We start from the raw sequence: 21,337 nt of genomic DNA, 5'->3' as shown, positions 1-21,337 counted from the left end.
CTCTATTGTGCTGCCCTGGCAAGGTGTGGTGTCTGCTCTTCTGAGTGTTGCAATCAGCTGACTTTACACTCTGTCAGGCAACCCCTGAGGTCTACTGGTTTCTCCAAGAAAACTGACCATGCTGCTCTCAAGCCAGCTACGTTGCCTGCCCAGGCTCTTTAAGGGCACAAAGCTCCTTCCAGAAGCCAGTTAAGGGCAGCCCAGGAGCCAGCTGGTTGTCTTGTAGCTGCCATGAGAACTTTGCATGAGGTCTCCATGCTCCCTGGTCCTGAGTGGGGCAGCTCTGTGCCCAACATGGTGACATCTCGCTAGCCCCTGATGCATCCTTTGTCATAAATGCTAATGTCAAAGCAATACCACTTGTTCTCCTGTGCTGGGTACTTGGTGTAGTTATACTTTTTTGTTCGGACTGTCAGCCTGCAAATAATGACACAGAGACTTATTGTTACTTATGAAAGTTTGGCCTTTAGCTTAGGCTTGTCCCCAACCAGCTCTTACAATTCAAATTAACCTGCTATTAATCTACATTCTGTAACGTGGCTTGGTTACCACTGCTCTGTACTATGCATCTAACTTCTTAAGTCTCATTGGCGTCTGTCTGGGGACTCCACCTTTTTTCTTCCCTGCATTCTCTCTCTCTCCCAGGAAGTACCTTCTGCCTAGCTATTGGCCATTCAGCTTTTTATTACACCAATCACAGCAATACATCTTCACACAGTGTATGGATATCCCACAACATTTTCCTCTTTGTGTCTAAATAAAAAGGAAAAGGTTTAACACAGTAAAACTTTATATAATAACAATTAAAGGAAAGGTTTTAACTCTATCATAGTAAAACTATATACAATAAGGACAATTTTAAGGTAATAATTACATTCACAATGTCCAGTCCATATGTATTTGGCAAATCCAGAGGAAGAACTGTATTATCTATCTTACCTTAGTAAGTCCGAAGTTTTATACCTAAACCACTTTCTATCATAACTTGTATTACTATTCTAAAAATATCTTTTTAAACTTTAAAACATCTTCTTAGATAAACCACTTAAGCTTTTATGTCTCTCAACCTTTACAAACTTTACATCTCTTTTGTAAATTTCCTTTCTGAATTTGGTAACAAGAAAAACTGTAACTATAACTATCCAGTCTTCAACACCATCAAAGACCTGAAAAGGATATAATATTACCTGAGTAAACAGGAAGTGCAGAGCAAGCAACTTCCAAAACTATAGAAATGACAGAAACAACTGGCTGTCTGGACAATCACTCAAGGTTCTTCTGCAACATTGGGGCATCCATCTTCAGCCTACAGGCCTACGATATCTGAAAGACTTTTTTTTTGTGAAGCAGAAATTTCAAAGGACTGTCTTACCTTGTCTTGGCAAAGTTTGGCAGTCTCCTTCTTTTGTGCCATGCTTGTCCAATTTTGACAGCATACTGCAGCATTTGAGGTAAGGGCAGTTTCTTGCCCAGTGGCTAACTTTGCCATAATGAAAGCAAACTCCATATGGAGGTTCTTTGATGACCACCATCCTTTTTTGAAGTATATTGGTGCTGCCAGAAGCAGATGTTTCTCACTATCATGAAAAGCCTTGTGTTTTAAAAATATCTTAAATACCATATTCTGTAGGTCTCTGAAGTATTTGAAGACCATCTGTCTATCTAAAATATATCTCTTTGACCTTGAAAACATACCTAACATAGTCACAAATTTGATTGTTAGATGACTAACTACTAACCTGTATTTCTTAATTATCATAAATAGTAGTTTCAAGGATTTGAATAACTTTTAAGGACTAGAAATTTACATTATATTGTTAACTGAGCTGCATAGGCACAATACCTTAAACAAGAGTAGAAACATATATGCAGTGTAACAAAAATAACCTTAAATTTGTATCAGTATACAAAAATCCATACCATTGTAAAATATTTAAGACTAGTAGTTGCTTTTTTAGTTTAAAAGTAGATTCAATAACCTACTCTTTTATCTTTTTATTCCTATATTCCTTTTTCTTTTCAGAATGAGGTCCCTGAATCTAATCTTCTTTGCTTAGTTTCCTCCCTGACTGTGACCAATAACAACTTGCAGCCAACACCCCTAAACAATGATAAACATCCATAATCCACTGAACGACCAAAAACCATCCACCCCACCTCTTGGGAATGTGGGTGTTGTGTTTCTCTAGACTGCTTCCTGTTGTCTTGGGGGGTGATGTTATCTTTAGGGGACCCTGAGAAAATTGGGATAATGACCAAGTCCTGGGAAGGCTAGCTGTATTATTTTCTGTTTAGTCTCTGTGTTATGGGAAAGTGTAGAGCTTAAGTCTTGGCTAGAGTAGTCTGTGAGGTTGGACCATCTCAGGTAGCAACTTTGAAGTTGTTCTGGATGCAGAATTTTGAGGAAACTACAACAGAGGCATTCTGAGAGGCTGGATCATCTCAGCTGCCTGTCTTTATTGGTGTCTGGTCCTTTTTTTCTGAAAACTCACAAACTTTTAAAGGCAACATATATATCTGCATTAACACAAGTATAGGATGTGTGGTGTGCACAAGTCAGCTAAAGATCATTTTTTGTTGTTGTTCTATGTTTGAATAGGTAAAAGGCATCTGTCTACTTTATAAGTCCATTTGCACTGAGCAGCTGACACTGGGTACAAATTCCTGCTTCAGGCAGACACAACAAATTCCCAGAGCTGGGGAGGGTAAATGCAGCTCCAGGACCAGTACCCACTGGCATGAGGCATGTGGCATGAGGCTAGTCTCTCATGGAACCGAGGTGGGTGGAGGCAGCCACCAGCACCACTCCATGGAAGAAGCCAAGCAGTTTAAGATTTGTCTTCCATGGTCAGAAAATGCTGCATATCCAAACTGTAATATAATAAGTCACGAGGGCTCTGTAACCAACAAGATTTATCATATCCGGTCTCAGAGCTGTTCCCATGTTGAGGGATCAGCATATATGTCACCTATCCTATAGTCTTTCTTGGCTTTGTCCCTCATGTCTGTAACCAAGATCCCCAGGAAAATGGGTACAGACAGTCATAAAAAATAGTTCAAAAATAATAGTCTTTAAAGAGAAAGTAAAGTAATATAAAGAAATAAGCCACATAAGGACGAAAAATATTGTTGCACAAGGAGTTTGGACCTTTTATGGGTGCTTTGTTAATCTTGAAATTTTTAAATGCTAATGCAAGAGAACTGCTCAAGTGCTCAGCTGCACAGCAGGCCTCTTAAAAGAGCTGCACCTTTGTACAGCGAGCCTACCTGAGACCGCTTTCTCTGGCCCTATATGGATATTCAAGGCCTACATTAAGCACCAAATATAGTTGTACTTGTTCATCTGGCCCGCCAACTCTCAACTTGGTACATACATTCTCATCAGTCCCTTACAACAATTGTCTAAGGAGGACAAATACACTACAGACCCTCAACTGAGGCCCGGGGCCTCTGAGACAGATGGCAAAGCAAGAATCAGTTCTGTGAGGTTCCTGGACAGGGCTTGCTCTTCCTCTGCTGGCCCTACTCCTTGCTAAATGGGCAGCTACAGCTGGTTGGCTTGCTCACAGGAGCCTATGGAAGTGCTCAGGAGTTTGTGGACTAGACATTTAATATTGCTATTATTAAGAATCAAATTATCGGGCTGGAGATATGGCTCAGAGGTTAAGAGCAACGACTGCTCTTCCAGAGGTCCTGAGTTCAATTCCCAGCACCCACATGGTGGCTCACAACCATCTGTAATGAGATCTGGCTCCCTCTTCTGTATACATAATAAATACATAAATCTTAAAAAAAAATATGCCATGTGATGGTGGCACACACCTTTAATCCCAGCACTCAGGAGGCAGAGGCAGGTGGATCTCTGTGAGTTCGAGGCCAGCCTAGTCTCCAAAGCGAGTTCCAGGGGAGGCACAAAGCTACACAGAGAAACCCTGTGTCGAAAAAAAAAAAAAAAATCAGATTATCTGACCCCATAATGAAGTAAGTGACAGTAAACCTGAAGGTAGAGATCACTCGAGCTCATCTGTTCTAATGACTTGGTTTTGCTGTCTTTGCCTGTGGCCCTAGTTGACCTGCCTGTGCTGTGAGTTTGGAATTGCTGCATGGCAGTGAATTCCTGGTGTTCCCACCCCCAGGGTGTTGGTGTGCATTAGTGTGCTCGAGGCGTTGGCCCCGGGGAAGTGGGTAGGTGCTGTGCACAACCCTTTTCCAGCCTGCGTTGCTGCATAGTGAGTTGAGCAAGCACTCTCTCTCATTTGACCACTGAGGAGACTCACGTCCCCTAGGGCAGTAATTCCTGGGATGTTTTAGAAACTAGTGGAAGACCGTGAGCCTGCTTTGTCACATGGCATTGCAGCTAAAGTGTTCCTTGCTCAGCTGTCTCCGGACCACCCCCCCCAACCCCCCCACCCCCGGCGCTGGCCCTCTTCCCATCTTCCCACAGAGAGTGGCAGTATCCTATTCCTGTGCCCCTGGGACTTGCTGCTTCCTCAGCATAGTGTTTACATGTGCCTTACAAATTACTGCATGGCTTCACTCCCTTGTAAAAGAAATAGTTATTTTTTATAATGTTATCCAAAAATGTCCAACAGCATGTCACTAAAAATTACTATCTTCTGCTAAGCCCCTTTGAATTCTTTGTTGTGTACAGTGGCTGGCTCAGTTTTGAATGTGCTCTCGTTGGAGCGTGCAGTCAGGCCCTTGGGCCAGCCTTTTAGACAGCTGGGTATAGGATGGATTCACACAGTCTGAGCATAGCTCTTCACTGTCGTGGGAGCTGGGTGCAGGTTCCATGCTGAGCGCCACAACAGGACAGTTGTAAGGAGCCCGCCTTCTCATTAGCAAGCTAGAAGAGGACAGAGACCCCAAAGGAGGTCAGAATTTGTCACCATCCAGGCGTGCTCACTGTAACACTTGACAGTGGTTTTTAATTCCATTCCAGTGCTCCAGCAGGGACTATGGTCACTGGCCCAAGGGGATGTAAACTTTTGGTCTCTCTGGCTTTGTTCCTACCCAGTTAAACTACAAGTGTATTCAGCACATTTGCCGGGTCAGTTTCAAGCCTGTGGATGTAAAGAATAGTGGCATGGTATAGGCCAATCCCATACCCCCATCGGAGCTTGGCAGATTTTTTTTTTTTTTTTTCCGAGACAGGGTTTCTCTGTGTAGCTTTGCACCTTTCCTGGGACTCACTTGGTAGCCCAGGCTGGCCTCGAACTCACAGAGATCCGCCTGCCTCTGCCTCCTGAGTGCTGGGATTAAAGGCGTGCGCCACCACCACCCGGCCACTTGGCAGATTTTTTAAAACATTTATTTATTTATATGCAGGAGTGTTTTACCTACATGCATGTATGTGTACCTCATGCATGCCTGATGCCCTCAGAGGTCATAAGAATGTGTTGCATCCCCTGAACTGAAGATATGAGCCAGCATGTAGGTGCTGGGAACCAAACTCAGGTCTTCTGGAAGAGTTGCTCGTGCTGTAACCACCGAGCCATCTCTCCAGCCCAGCAGATTTGTGATGTTCTCACCCGCTCCTCCACTTCCGTTATCTTCAAGCAAAACTGGACCCTGAAACAAATTATCCACTAATGTTCTTAGGATTATCTGCAAAGAAACAAGAAAGAAGTCTCCTGCCCTTTGTCACTGTGCTTGAAGGACAGCATCGAGTCCTAGTGAACATCAGCCAGGACTCAGATGCTCAGGGTCATTGTTAGACCTGATTGCTCTCCTGGGAGAAATTTAATTTTGGTGATTTTTTGGGGGGATATTCTTAACATATGGCTCACTTCATATAATTGGGATATTTAGTGAGGGGGTTCTGATATAGGTCCATACCATGAAACCCTCAGCATGACCAGGATGTGATTATGCATTGCAGTGGAAGGCCTGGGGCCTTTGCCATCCCTTCCCTTCCCCTGCTGCCACTGGGAAGCTACCGTGCTTTATGACGAGTCAGCATTTCTAGTTTCATTCATTCATTCAATCATTCATTCATTCATTCATTCATTCATTCATTTGTATAAACCGACCCTAATAACCTATGTTCTTTTCCTTATGACTCTTGATCCTGTGGTGAGAGGACAGTTTCTGTGACTTCCATCCTCTAGGACTCACTGAGACTTGATTTATGGGCAGCAGAGGCTTCTTTTGGAGAACACACCCTGACAAGAGCTGGCATCCTGCAGGCACTGAGCGTGTGGTTCTGTGTTGTCATAGATAGGTTTTGACTCACAGTTATCTGTCCTGTGTCCTGATTGTGCTTGTATGCATGAGAATATGGTGAATGTTCGCATGTCTACACATGCGTATGTGACCGTGAGTCTGCACATGTGTACATGTGTTGTCACTGTCATTTTTGTCCAGTGTGCTTTGGGTCATTGTCCCTCCCCCCAGGTTGTTTTTCTGTCTTCCTCTCTGATGGCTCTGAAGTGTCCATCCTCTAGGCCTTTCTGTCATCAGTACTGCCCCCTCCGTCCCCGTACCCCAGCGTGCTCACTGCAAAGTGGGTCTTTCTCTGTATAACTGCTTCAAGCCTGTACCTTCCTAATGTGGGGCTCTGGCTGGCAGCACACCTGAGGCCTCTCTGCCCGCCCTGTATTTCCCACCTTTTACTTGCTTTCCAGGCTGGGCACGGCAGCAGGACATATGTCTGACTCCAGGGCCATCTGGTACCTTGCCACAGGCCCTGTGAGACTGGTGACTGTCTCAGTGGGTTTGGTTCTGGGAAGGATCTCAGACTGTTTCCTTTTACACAGCCACATCACACAGAGCAGGTCTTACGGCCTTGCCCTTGTGGGCCTTGCCCTTGTGAGCACTGATGCTGCTGGGTTGGGGCTTCTCTGTGCTTGCTTGCTGTATGTACACATTGCTTTTTGTTGTTTCCCATTCCTGCTTTGCTTTGGGTTTTGCATTCTGATCTCGCTTCTGTTTTAGATGTTTGCCCTTTTACCAACATTTTGGGTGGTTGCTCTAGTTTTGTGATACACAGTCATGTGTCACTTAACAGTAGGGACTCATTCTGAGAAGCATGAGATACTTTTGCCAAGCAAGCATCCAGAGCATACTCCAGCCATTCAGTGTAGCCCCTGGATATAGTAAGGAGATATGGTGATTAGAGATGGAGGAGGCTGTTGCTGCACAATAGACAGACTATTTTAGGGGAGCCTTTTTTAGTAAGGAGGAGCAGAACACTATCTCCGAAGATACAGCACTCTAAATACGTACACCAGGAACAGTCACTGTGGCCGGCTGTTCTATAGTGCTTGTACAACACTGGCTGAGTAGGATTGGCTGTGTGCTGGCATCACCACAGATAGAAACACATCATGACATCATGGGGTGGTAGGATTTCCAGCTCCATTACAGTCTTGGAGACCACTGTCATACACATGGCTTGTCATTGGTGGAAACATCATTTCGAGTGCATGATGGCAGAGGTAAAAATGCTCCACTGTCTGTGAGATCTGATCTATTGTACCTGTGAGCTGTGTGGAAATCTTGAGGTTGGAAAGAGTTATATGTGGCATAGAATTGCATCTGTGCCTGCTGAAGAACCTAACAGGCACTATCATTGCTTCAAACCTGAGGTCTGCACCCCTACTAGCCAAATTTGATTTTGGACATGAGGCTCAGCATGTGGCTGGTCTTGTGTCTTCCCTTAAAAGCTCAGCTTATACCCTGACAGGAATGGCTAGCTGAGCCCAGATAGCCCCTACCCTGATGGCTTAGAGATGCTGCATTTTCTCATGAGAACCTGCCTCGATAGTATTCTCAGTCTGCATTTCTCACTGAGATGTCTCTGAAGGTGTTTCTGTTGTTCCCTTCCTTGGAACATTGCTTTTTCAGAGTCCAACCTTAGCCTGAGTCTTTGCCATTATTGTTTGTAGGTTTTCTGCCCTGGAGGCCTGTGAATCTTGAAGTTGATGCTTCGGAGTTTCTGTTTTAGGTGCTCCAGGAGCCTGTTCCTGGGCAAGTTCAAGTCTTGTTCCTTGATGGTGGTGATCAGTGCTGCTCTGGCTTTTCTGCTTCAGTTCTGCATTATTCCTCCCTTGCCCCTGACTCCATCCTCCTGTTTTTTTTCTTGCCAGGCACTTCTTACGGACATGTTGCTGATGTTGCTAGTTGTGGAATTTATCTTTTACTTGTTCTTTTCTGGTGCCCTTTGTGGATTTGTTATTTATGCTGTTAACTTTGTCCCTTCCTTAAGGTTACTGTGGTCCTCATCTCCCAGTCTGTGGCTCTTGGTTTCTGACTGGAGTAGCTCTGGCTCTGTGGGCGCAGTGGACGTGGCTTACTCTGCTGTGTGGTTGTTCTGCAGAGAATTCTTTATAGTCAGGACCTTTTAACCTTCTGGTTGTAGGGTTTTCAGCAGGATGCCAGGGACTCCTAGAACTTATAGATGCTTCTGCTGCTGGCGATGGTGGTAGTTGGTGAGATTCCTGGTGTGCTGGCGCCCTCTTCTGTCAGTTGTTGAGTCCAGGTACCCTCGCTGGTTGTCGCTTATTTTACTGATTGTTAGTTACTTCTTGAGCATCATGGTTCTTGTCTTGTCAAATGCTACTTTTTGGGCTTTTCCTTCCTTCATGCTTTCCTACCCAGTTACCTGGGTGGCTTCTTATTTTCTTTTCTTTGTGCTTACCTACTTCAAATTGCAGATCCCTGAGATTTTCCTTGAGTCCACACACTGATGTTCCAGAATCTGCCCTAGAGTCCCTGGGACATCTTCCATTTCCTGACCTAACTTTTTGCTAATCTGGGAGCACTGATCTAGGGTGGGGTGGTAGCTGTTTTATTGTCTTCAGCCACACTGAGGCTGTGGTGTAGGTTATTTTGCATATGTATAAAGACATGTATCATAGTTTGTATGTTGTGTGTCTGCACATGCATGTGTAGCTTGTGTTCAATATATGTAGATATATGTATATATGAAATTTGGCAGGACAGATTTGGGGGATTAGATTCAGCCATCCTGGAAGCTACATATCTAAAGCAGTAAGAAGCCATCTTTGTGGTTGCCCAGGCTTTTTCTTCACTCCAAGAACTCCAAAAGCGTCTTGGAAACATCTGTTCCCAGTGCTACTTGGGGTAGAGCAGGTCTGTGGTTGGGATTTTTCTGAATTTTCATCTTCTATGAGATTGTATTTATTTTGCCTTTGTTCCTCATGAATATGGCCTGTGTTCTTGTTGGAATAAGTCTGTCCCCTGCAGGACATCTGGGGACCCAGAATATCTCCACCGAGTCCGTGTTCCCTTCCTTGCTTGCCTCTAGATGGACGGAGGACTTTACCAGTCTTTGGTTTTCATAGGTTTGGTGATGTTTGGTTTTCTCTGGCTTAGCTTGCCAGGAATCCGTCAACTTTCTAGAGTTTGTGAATCTCAGAAAACTAGGAACACTTGACTTTTTTCTGCTCTGATCTCCACCTTTTCCTTTATATTCCGTTTATAGTCCTATGCCACATAATGTTTCAGTCATCCATGTTTTCACCCAAGAGGGACTCACTCACCACATGGTGGGTAGTTATGCAGCTAAAAATTTCCTCCAACCTAAGGAAAGTATAGCTGAAGAAGCAAGAGAAGAGGACCTACAGAAGAGAGAGCAGGACCCTGAAGACATGCATCAAGGGGGCTGAGCAGAAGTGGATTTCAGCTTACTTCGTAGAGTTTGAAAATACCAGAGCACCTGGAAGCATGTTTTCTATTATTATTGTTGTTATTACTATTCATTTTTTTTTTGAGACAGGGTTTCTCTGCATCCTGGAACTCACTGTGTAGACCAGGCTGGGCTCGAACTCCCAGAGATTCACCTGCCTCTGCCACTTGAGTGCTGGGATTAAAGGTGTACACCACCACCACTCAGCCTGGAAGGTCTTTTTTAACATGGAAAGTTCTGGGTGTGATGTTGGCCTGTAGATGAATCTATTATGAATGTAACCATACTGCCAAGTCTCTTGAAATATGGTTCATGAGGAGAATGGGCACGCCAGCAGCAAAGCATCTTGATGTACATCTGTGAGGAGATGGACACACCAGCAAAACACCTGGACATAAGTCCATGGGGAGAATGGGCACACCAGAAGAGCACCTGGATATAAGCCCATGAGGAGAATAGGCACACCAGAAGAGCACCTGGATGTAAGCCCATGAGGAGATGGACACACCAGAAGAGCACCTGGATGTAAGTCCATAAGAAGCGACACACAGGCAAAACACCTAGATGTTAGTCTATGAGAACAGACACACAGGCAAAACACCCAGATGTAAATCCATGAGGAGAATGGGCGCACCAGCAAAGCACCTGGATGTTAGTCTATAATAATAGACACACAGGCAGAACACCTGGCTATAAGTCCACAAGGAGAACGGGTACACCAGAAGAGCACCTGGATGTAGTTCTAAGTGATATTCCTGTTTGAGTGCTAGTTCCTAGGTGTATGTTCTCATGAGAGAAGCATGCACTGTAGCAGAGTGGCCCAAGCTAGGGCCAGTGTGTGGAACCTACAAGGAATGTCTTCCCAGCACATGCCTCTGGTGCTGCTGCTGTGGCCAGGTGAAGCCATCTTGGCTTGGCCCTCTAAGGTGACACTCCTCAACTATACCCCAGTGACACAGGCTGTTGGGATCTCAGGAGACAGCAGTGCCTATTGCTTCCCTGGTCATGGTGGATGTGTTGTAATTGTCCTGGTGGACTCCATATCACCAAGTATAATGCAGATAGGACCCTAGTCAAAATGTCCAGGTATGAAAGGAACAAAGGAGCCCTGCCAGGTGGCAGTGACCTATGGCTTTTCCTCATGCCAGCTCATGACTTCTTCCCATCACCTGTGGGGCAAGCCGCATCCTTAATTACTAGAAGCAGCTTATGCAGGGCAGGAACTGGCCCCAAGGTACACAGTGGTAGCTATGGGGTGATCTCCAGACCACCAGTCCAGTATGAGAACAAATCTCAGTGCTGAAGACTAGAACCCAGGGCAAGATGAAGTCATTGATGTGCAGGGCCTTGGGCAAAGCTCTTGGGTGCTATCCTTGGACACACTTCACCACTCATCAGGTTCATGTTCTTGAAGTTGCAAAGCACCCTGGTTTTCAGGGAAAGTCAAAGCCTATGCCACACACACCACAGCTGGCAGAGGTGGTGCTTGGGAACTTACAATGAGATTAGGAAGATGCTTCCTGCCCAGCCTGGGTCAGGTCAGAATTTGCCAGTGCTGGCCCTCATCTAACAGTTCCTATGAAGATCTACTCATCATTCCCTCTGGTCCTTTAAAAGTCTTCACTGAAATTATACAAGAAACATGCAAACATGCTTTATTTTTTAAAATTTTAGTGTAGCTGAAAAAACCTAAAGCACCCCTTGACCCCTGCCGGCCGGCCAGCTATCCTTCTAGAATTGTTCTTGTGATTTGTGGGGCTTTGGCTTCTATGTCCTGTGCCCCTAAGCCAGATGTTCAGGGCCCCAAGACTTTCAGGGTTGTTTGGGGTTTGCTTTGATGAACTCTTACTCCCCTTTCTGAAGCAGTCATGGTGGGGCTAAGGTCCTCCCTGGTGACTCTGGTGGGCTCATTACTATGCCTGCACTGTCAGACCCACACAGTGCTCTTCTGCCCTAAGTGTCTGTGGGACACGGGCTGTGCTCTCTGGCCCTGGGGCTGGCTGTAGCTTTGCTTGATGCTCAGGTGGGCTCATTACTGCTCTGGTCCTGTGGCTGTGCTGACTCCTGCTGTATATGGGGAGCATCTCCTGTTTGCTAGCATTCAGTTTGTAGCTGTCTATCAGACACTGCTCTGTTTTCTTTGAAACAGGGTTTCTCTGTGTTGTCTTACTCCTGACTGTCCTGGAACTCACTTTGTAGACCAGGCTGGCTTTGAACTCACAGAGATCTGCCTGCCTCTTCCTACTAAGTGCTGGGATTAAAGACAGAAGCTGCTCTTTTTAACCAGGGACCTTCAGTGGAGCAGACTGATCTGCTGGATAAGTGTGGCCCTTCAGAGTACCCACCCATCTGTTGTGTTCCTTCTTCTCCTGAACCTTTTCCCTGAGTCTAGATCTTGCTGTGGGTCCCATTGTTTTGTCATGTGGAAGATAGCACTAGCCTCTTCCGGGTGATATCTACTGAAAGTTATCTTGTGGCCATAGCATGACCCGATCTACCTTCCTCTCTGTCCTGGTGAGGTTATCTTTTCTCTGGAGTGTCCGGCAGAGTCTAAACTCCTTCTGAGCAGTGTCCAAGGAGGGGAAGGATTTTTATGTCTGGTGTCATGCCATGCTTGACTATTGGGCTGGTGTTTTTTTTGGTAGCCTGTCGCTCCTTCCTTCACAGCCCACGGGCGGGGGGTTCCTCATGTAGCTGTTGATCTTAGATCCTTCTCTTGTGAAGATGTATAGGATCATAGTTGAATCTTGAGTTCCAGTCATTCAAATATTGACCTTTGTGCTACTAATGGCTATTTGCCTAATCAACAATAAAAACTCGCAGGGCGGTGGTGGCGCACGCCTTTAATCTCAGCACTCCAGAGGCAGAGGCAGGCAGATTTCTGAGTTTGAGGCCAGCCTGGGCTACAGAGCGAGTTCCAGGACAGGTTCCAAAGCTACACAGAGAAACCCTGCCTCGAAAAACCCAAAATAAATAAATAAATAAATACATAAATACTCATTTAGAAAGGGGAAATATTACTTGGAAGTTAGATGAAGACAGAGTCGAAGACTTGCAGAGAGTTGTTATATAACTGTTCATAAAGTGAAAGTTGTGACTTTGGGGGAACTGGGACTGGGGCAGTCAAAGGAAAGGTGCAGAGAAGCTAGCAGGTGCCTGCACGAAGGGACACAGTGTCCAGGCCTTTGAACAGGAGGTTATTAAAGTGGTTCCTGTCAGCTGTCATGAACTGAGTTGAAGACTGCTAACATTGATGTTACTTCATTTTTAATAGGAAGCAGGGGCATCACCATGGATACCAGCATCCATGTCTGAGCATCATGTTTACTCCTCCACTTTCACTCTACCCTTTCTCAGTTTAATAGAGCTAAGTAGTAACATTCTGAGGAGTTCTAGGAAGCTGAACTCAGCTGAAGTCATGAGTCTTATGAAAATCATTGTATCGGTTCACCGTTCACCCCCATTTCTTGTGCTATGCTATGTGTCAGGAATGCAATGACAAAACTGCAGGGTGACAAAGAGCTTCAGATGGGCACTATGCCCCTGCACCATAGCTTTCACCTCTCTGAGGAAAGCATGCATTGTAGATAGGCCACCATTGGGACAGGTGGCTTCTAGAGGCTGCAGGGATGGGAGAGATCAGCCTGTGGCTGTTACCTTTGAAAGGAAAGTCTTTTGTCCACTGATGGCCACTGCCCACGTGACGTGGTCATCATCATGTGCTGATGTTAATCCTGGGCCCTGGGGAAGTTCCCAGTATAACGGCTATGTAGCTGAGATCCACTCACTCCCTTCTCGTGCTGTCCTGGAGCACCTGCCACCAGGCTGAGCAGCAGCAGCTGGTCTTGCCGCCTAACAGCTTCTGCAACTACAGGGCTGCTTAGGATGCTTGTATGGAAGCAATGTGAAGCTGCACCTGGAGTGCAGGGAAATGCAGAGGCTGTAGGGCCATGGGTGGGGTGCTCATTACACCCAAATAGTTTCTAAACCTTTGGCTTTAGGTACACTGGCTTCCAGCCCTGCCTGTGGGTTTTCCTGCTACCACCTTGGCCCTATGGTGACAGTAACCCCAACTTAGTGGTTCCTTTTCTAAATCCTTCCAGCCCTTCCTTTCTACTGTACCAGTTCCTCAATGGCTGCTGGGGCTCAGCCTTCCATCAGTGATTCCCCCGCCCCCCATGCTGCCCTTCCTGTACTTGCGAAGGGCAGAACCAAATGCTTCACCACCTTCCTACCCAGGACATGCATGGGCTTCCTGTGTTGTACTGCCCATGCCCAGCAAGGTTTATTACTGGTAGATGTAGGCTTATACTGCTGTCTGGACTCACTGAGTCATTTACTGTGCTGCTCTTTGGCTGAAAAGTTTAGGACTCAGTGTATGTGTGGTGGGGGAGGGCAATTGAATCAGAATCCTTGCTGATAACTTCAGCAATGTGTTGGAAACCCAAGCACCTTAATGGTTGGACAGAGGTAGGTTGTGAGCTGTAGACAAGTTCAGGCCATGCCACTCAATACCCTTGAGACCATGGGTGTTTTTCTGCCATACACTAGACTCCTCCACTGCTGTAATTAGATAACAGGGTAACACCTTATAGAGCTAAGGAGAACACAAGCTGTGCATTTCTGGTGCTTCAGACAGCATGGGTACTAGAGTGAGCTTAGAAGCCAGCCTTGATGGTTCCTGACTAAGAATAAGACTGTGCATACTAAGCTCACACATGCATACACACATACAGGCACACAGACAATGCTCTCACTCTAACTTAAGCTGATACTCACATCCTCATGCATGCATGGTGCATGCACAGGAACACATGCTGTCACACACATGGTTGCCTGGACTCTGTCTCTCAACAGGTGTGCACAGCAGTGTTGATGTGATGAGGTTGTGACTTGTGGTGAGAGCTTTCCAGATGTTCTCCTGTCCACACATATTACTTTGTTGTACTTAAAGAAAGATGCCTCTAGGTTATTGAATAAGGTTCTCAGAAATTCTGAATCTTTGCTAAGGAAACAGTAGAGGCCAGAAATAAACCGTTGGAAGCATCATGGTGGCAACCCATAGACTCTGTTAAGAACTTGTGGACACAGATATGTGGACTTTGCCCTGTTGTCTGGGGATGCTCTGGCTATGGAGGCAGCATTTGAGATGTGCCACTTTACCCTGCAGTGGTTTTGTGCTCTAACTCTATGCTTTCTCCCCAGGTCCTGCACGCACACAAGCCTCACTTCATGGCCTTGCACTGCCAAGAATTCGGAGGGAAAAACTACGAGGCCTCCATGTCTCATGTGGACAAGTTTGTCAAGTAAGTCTCAGCTGGAGCCTGTGGACTGTGGGATAGGTCTTTGGATGGGATGTGGTCTTGAATGCCACCCTTTGAAACTCATCTGTGGGTCATGTTGAGGCAGTTGCAATTTTCCCCAGAGAGGTGTGGTTCAGAGGTCTGGCAGCTACTTGCCTCCAAAGAGTAAGCACCTCTGCTAGGCTGGGGGGCAGGTCTTGGGGACCCATTAGAGCACCTACGGTGGATGGATGCTAGCCAGCCTGCTGCAATGGATGATGGATGATGGGCAGGACTGGGTTCTACAGCAGCTTCTGTGCTTTGAATGCCTTCGAGATAACATTATGTCATCCAGGAAGGAGACACTGTATGTGTAGAGCCAGTACAAATTGTGCTCTGTGGCTCCTTAGAGGACAGAACCATCTGGGCTGAGCCCAGGAAGAAGGGAAATGGGGTCTCTTGTGGTGGCTATGTGAATGGAGAAAAAGTGGAATAGCAAGCAGGTACCCAACCCTGGGCTCTAGGTCTGGAATTGGGGCCCTTCCCAATTGGACCCAGCTCAGAAGCCCCCAGACACTATTGTACCCATTCTGCTTTTTTTTTTTTTTTTGGTCTTCTAGAAGCATCCTAACAGTGACCAGAAAGGTGACTAGGGATAAAGAGGAACAGTTAAAATTTATAGAATCCTGGATATAGTTTTCAGTGGAGAAATGGAGTGAAGTTCTGAAAAGATTGTAGAACCACATCAGGGTTGCATTGAGGTCATTTGTTGCTCCTGGTATATGGCTTTGAAAGAAGTCATCTAGGCCACAGCTTTGACCATGGGGAATGTTGCAGAAGAAATGTCCATGTGGTGTTCCTGGGACCTACCCTCTGTTGGAACAGCTTGGCATGGACACAGCTGGGTCCTGAGTTTGTGATTTTTCCCTCAGTTCCTGGTATGCACTGAAGGTGCTACCTACCCTGTGAGTCTGTGGTGTTCATTCCATCGCTGGCCGTGCTGCTGCCAGAGAGAGAGAGAGAGAGAGAGAGAGAGAGAGAGAGAGAGAGAGAGAGAGAGAGAGAGAGAGAGAGAGAGAGAGAGAGAGAGATTGTGTCTTTGTAAGTAAGGGGTTGTGCATATGCCACAGAGCTCATGTAGAGGTCAGAAGACAACTTTTTGGAGTCAGTTTTTTCAACTTTTATGTGAGTTCCTGTAGATTGAAGTTTCTTGGTCCCACCAGGTCCCAGCCATTTTTTTTTTTTTTTATAAAATAATCACTCAGAGGCTTAATATTAATTACAAACTGTTTGGTCTATGGCTCAGGCTAGCTAGCTATTACATCTTAAATTAACCCATTTCTGTTAATCTATGTATTACCATGTGTCTCGTGATTTTACCTGTGTTATTACATCTTTTTCCCCCTGGCGTCTCACAGCATCTCTCCAACTCTGCCTTCTCCCTGTATCTCGTGTTTTCTGCCTGGCTATAACCTGTGTTGCCATAGGCCAAAACAGCTTCTTTATTAACCAATAGTAGCAACACATATTCACAGCATACAGAAAGACTATACCACAGCACTTCCCTTTTTCTGTCTAATCAAAAAGGGAAGTTTTAACTTTAACAAAATAAAATTGTTATATGTTATCAAGCAAGAATTACAGTTATAATATCTAGTCTATTGGTATTTGAAAAAATTAAAATACTCTGTCCTATACTCTCGTGAGTCTAAAGTTTCATATCTAATTTATCTTTTATCATGACTAAGGAAAACTATAGTTATAACAATTTAGTCTTCCACTCCATCAAAGACCCCAGAAGGATCTAATATTATCTGAGTAATCAGGAAGTGCATTTCCAGAAACTTACGTAATTCTGGAAATGACAGAGACATCTGACTGTCTGGACAGTCATCCAAAGTTCTTTTGTAGTGTTGGGGCATCCATCTTCAGCCTATGGGTCTAGAGTATCTGGCAGACTTTTCAGAGAAGCAAGAAATTCGAAGGACTGTTCTGCCTATTTTGGCAAAATTCATCAGTCATTTTCCTCTGTGTCCTGCAGAATGTCTGGCAGTTTCTTCTGTGAAGCAGGAACCTGAAGGACCATCCCACCTTGCTTTTGCAAAGTTCAGTGGTCATCTTCTTATGGGTTCTGCATTTCCAGTTTATACAACATACTGTCAAGCAGTCCAGGCGGGAGCAGTTTCTTGTTCAAATGGCTAGCCTTTTCCATATTGTAAGCAAACTCCATAATGAGTTTCTTCGATGCCCATTATCCTCTTTGAAGTAATTGAAGCTGCCAGGAGCAGATATGTCTCATTGTCCAGAAAAGTCCAAGTTCTTAAAACATTTTAAATGCCATATTCTGTAGGTTTTTGAAGTGTTTGAAGATTATCTAATTGAAACGTATCTTTGTATACCTAAAAAACTTAACTAACATGACTGTAAGTTTGATTATCATAGATGGCTAGTTATTAATGTGTATTTCTTAATTATACATTACAATTTTAAATGAGTTACATAAACATACCTTAAACAAGAGTAGAAATATACATACTGTGTAACAAAATTGACCTTAAATTTGTATCAATAAACCAAAATCCATATCAATATAAGTATTTTGAGATTAACAGTTGTTTTTTGGATCAAAGTTGATTCAATTATCTTTTTAAAAAATCATTTCTGTATTATATCCTCCCTTTTGTTTTAGAAAGAAATTGCATTTATAATCAACCCCCTTTAAATAAAAACCAACATTTTTTACAAACATTTATAAACAATATTTGGGAAATTTGGGTGTAGCTTTTCATACTACTTCCTGCTGATTGTGGGTGCTGGTAATCTTATGGGGATCCTGAGGAAATTTAGAATTATGGTCAAGTCTTGACTGTAGTAGTCTGTGAGGCTGCATCATCTCAGCCAATTGCCTTGAATCTGTTCTGGATGTTGGATCATCTGGGCTATAGATCCCATTCGAGACCTCTCAGGGGGTCTTCCTTGATGGAATTATAATAACGTCGAAGGAATCCACAACTTTTCAACTTCTGTGGAAACAAAAGCAGAACCTTTTTTTCCCCAAAGCATCATATCCTTAGACCTAGATTTTGAAGTCAAGATATCTTAAAAATATATATGTTGGTTTAACTTAGCAGCCCCCACAATCAAATGTCTCTCTATAGTTAAAAAAAAATCTCAAAGACAGCACAATTATATACAGTATCAGATTCTCTGTGTATTTTCCATTTTTACATGGCTTTTTAAAAAATTCTATTTCTTTTTTAAGGACTTTCTCTATCCTTTTTCTTTTTTTCTCCCAAGCCTATGTGTAATTTTAAACACAGTGTAACCTGTTTAGAGTTTTTTTTTCCCCCCCATCTGAATCTATTTTATTGTGTATCTTTAATTCTTTTCTGACCCAGAGAGTTTTTAAACTGCTAAGCTGCATGGCTAGAACTGAAGTGGTGCCCTGGCTGCTGGCTCTGCCCTGTTGGCTTTTCAACATGGCAGAGGTGTGTTCACTGCCAATTCTGGGAGTCACGCTCACTATCCCAGTTCTGGGAGTCACGCTCTCTACCCCAGTTCTGGGAGTCACGCTCTCTACCCCAGTTCTGGGAGTTGCGCTCACTATCCCAGTTCTGGGAGTTGCGCTCACTATCCCAGTTCTGGGAGTCGCGCTCACTACCCCAGTTCTGGGAGTCGCGCTCACTATCCCAGTTCTGGGAAGCCGTGGGTCTGTGCCTCCATCAAGCAGCTTGTAGCAAGCACATTGCCCACAAGCCCCATTTAAGTGCTCAGTAGCAGGACCTCTGGAAATAGCTGTTAGAGCCAGCATGGGTCTAGAATCCCCTTTTAAGCTTTTGTCAGATTTTACGCGGAAATTCTGGCTCCATGTTGGGCGCCAGATGTAGCTTGAAGTTTCTCGGTCCCACCAGGTCCCATCTGGGCAGCAGACATTTTTATAAAATAATTACCCAGAGGCTTAATATTAATTACAAAATGTTTGGTCTATGGCTCAGGCTAACTAGCTATCACATCTTAAATTAACTCATTTCTGTTAATCTCTGTATCACTCCATGTTTCGTGGGTTTACCTGTGTTCTATTACATCTTGTGTTACCCCCACCCCCAGCAGCTTGCAGCATCTCCCTGACTCCACCTTTCTTCTCTCTGTATCTCTCTTGGATTTCCTGCCTGGCTATATCTGTGTTGCCATAGGCCAAAACAGCTTCTTTATTAACCAATAGTAGCAACACATACTCACAGTATACAGAACGACCTTCCCACAGCAAGTTCCGGGACTCAAATTCAGGTTTCCAGGATTGTACAACAAGTGCCATTACCCAACTGAGCCTTCTCACTCGCCCTGTTGCCACTCTTCCTTGACCCTTCACTCCTGCTTGCATCTGCCTTAAGCTTGACAAGAAAAGAAGAAGAGTTTCCTCGGTGCTCAAATGCCCCTGCTAGTACAGCTGGGAACCTCAAGGTCTCTGTGTGTAGAAAGATCCTGTAACCAACTTGTTCCCACCAGAGAGCTTCTTCCAAGCAACATGTGCTTCATTCCCACCAGTCAAGGTCTTGGAGCTTGATCAGTTTTCAAAAACCCGGCACCTTTCTCCCAAATAGTCTATAACTTCAAGGCATTTTTAATGAAAGTGTTAAAAGCATTCCCCTGACACTCTATAAGCAAATACTGATCACATGGAGAAGCATAGTACGGAAAACAGCTGAAATGATCTTGAGGAAAACCAAGGCAGCGTTCTGTTGGCCAGGGCACCAGCTCTGGCTGCAGCAGAGACATGCTGTGCAAAATGTGTGGCACCACTCCCTGCTTCCTTGGTGCATGGCCTGCTGCAGGCTGAGAAGTGCCGAGTCTTGCGTCAGGAAGATGCTGTGTCACAACATCCCTCGTGGTTACCTTGCCTCAGAATGAATTCCAGTTGTAGATACCACAGGGTGTCTTTATAGCTTTGAGGCAGGGAGGGTTTTTTTTTTTTTTTTTTTTTTTTAGAATGTGAAGCTTAGAAAGATAAGACTCACACATTTACCATGTTAAAGAGAGCCATATTGTTACAGATATTCAGAACAAAAGAAGATCTAAGTCACCTTATGGAAAACATCTGCAGCACACGGTCACTGACAGAAACCAGTGTTTACGCCAAGAACCTCACATTGATAAGGAAAAGAAAAGCTTGTGGGCTAGAGCAGCAGAGCATCTGAAGGGAGAGGTGCAGTGGGTGCTGAGCCCTGGGCACCTGCAGGCCAGTGGCCTTCGAGAGGGAGGTTCCACCACTACGGTCCCTTCCGTGTACTGTGTGTGGCAGCAGCGCATGCCTTGCTGCTCTGGCTTTGAAGAGAAGGCTGAGGGCTGTCGGGTACCTTCCTGTGCATTTCCTGCACGGTGCCATTTGCTCTGGGCTGGATTCAGCTTTTACCTGGACCGTAGTTCTTAGCCATAGAGCTTTTTGTGCTGTTTATTTCAGTACTAGTCAGCTGCTGCCGATTCTCTCAGCCTTTGTTTGTCTGAACGAGGTTGTTGTTCTCATTTTTGAAAGCTGCGTTCATTGGGAATGAATGGGAGCTTGTCAGTTCCCTCACTACTTCAAGGACGCGGTGTCATTGTCTTCTGTGTTTCATTGTTTCTGACCAGAGCCCAGCCCTTGTGTCCATCTTCATCTTCTTGTATATAATGTGCTTTCCCGGGGCTGGCTTTCCTCTACATGTAGCTGCTTTTGTGGCAGCTCAGTTTGCTGTGCTCTGCTTTAATACTGTTTATTTTGACCAAGTTTGGAGAACATTAGTTCCCTGTGTCTGCAGGTGCTGCTCTTCACTCCCCCCCCCCCCACTTTCCCTTAGATTCATTGTTGCCCAGAGAGGCTCCGCTATTCCCCATGGAGTGGGATCCCCTGCTGCACTGCTGTACAGGGCAGCCCACTCTCAGTCCATCCTGTGAAACCCCGATTTTGGTCTGCGCCAGAAGCGCCTTTCTTCTGTTCGTTTCTATTTTCCTTTAGGGCTCTGACCATATTTATATTCACCATTTTAAGATTCTTTCAGCTAATCCTATTACATTTGCCTTTCTGGGTCTGGATCTGTTGATAGCTTATTTCAGAACAAATTTCAGCACCAATTTGTTGCTCCTTCCCACGTCTTTAATCACATTTCTGTGTCTGTGGGGCGGGGCACAAGTGTACCAATGGCATGTGTGTGGAGGTCAGACAGGAACTTGCCGGAGTCGCTTCTCTTCCTCCACCTTGTTTGTCTTGGGGATTGAACTCAAAGGAAATGCTAGTTGCTGTCACTGTCCTTCATCAGTGTCTTCATCCCGGGGAGGCCTTGGGGCACAGGCATCTCATGGGCCTGAGTGGAGACGGAGCCTGCTATGTGGGCTGCTCTCCGAGTGCCGAGGACACATTGAACTTTGGTTT

General features: G+C 45.1%; 1 protein-coding gene across 1 annotated transcript in view; it reads left to right on the top strand.

The window, feature by feature from the left end:
* Inpp5a (inositol polyphosphate-5-phosphatase A) overlaps nucleotides 1–21,337 on the top strand; it is a 202,630-nt gene that overhangs the window by 74,757 nt on the left and 106,536 nt on the right. Inside the window, exon 3 of the mRNA XM_028869475.2 lies at nucleotides 14,858–14,958. Within this exon, the coding sequence (XP_028725308.1) occupies nucleotides 14,858–14,958 (101 nt within the window). The remainder of the gene's footprint in view (nucleotides 1–14,857; nucleotides 14,959–21,337) is intronic.

Source organism: Peromyscus leucopus, chromosome 1, assembly GCF_004664715.2.
Source record: "Peromyscus leucopus breed LL Stock chromosome 1, UCI_PerLeu_2.1, whole genome shotgun sequence".
Classification (NCBI taxonomy): Eukaryota; Metazoa; Chordata; class Mammalia; order Rodentia; family Cricetidae; genus Peromyscus; species Peromyscus leucopus.
This window is presented reverse-complemented; position numbering and strand designations above follow the sequence as displayed.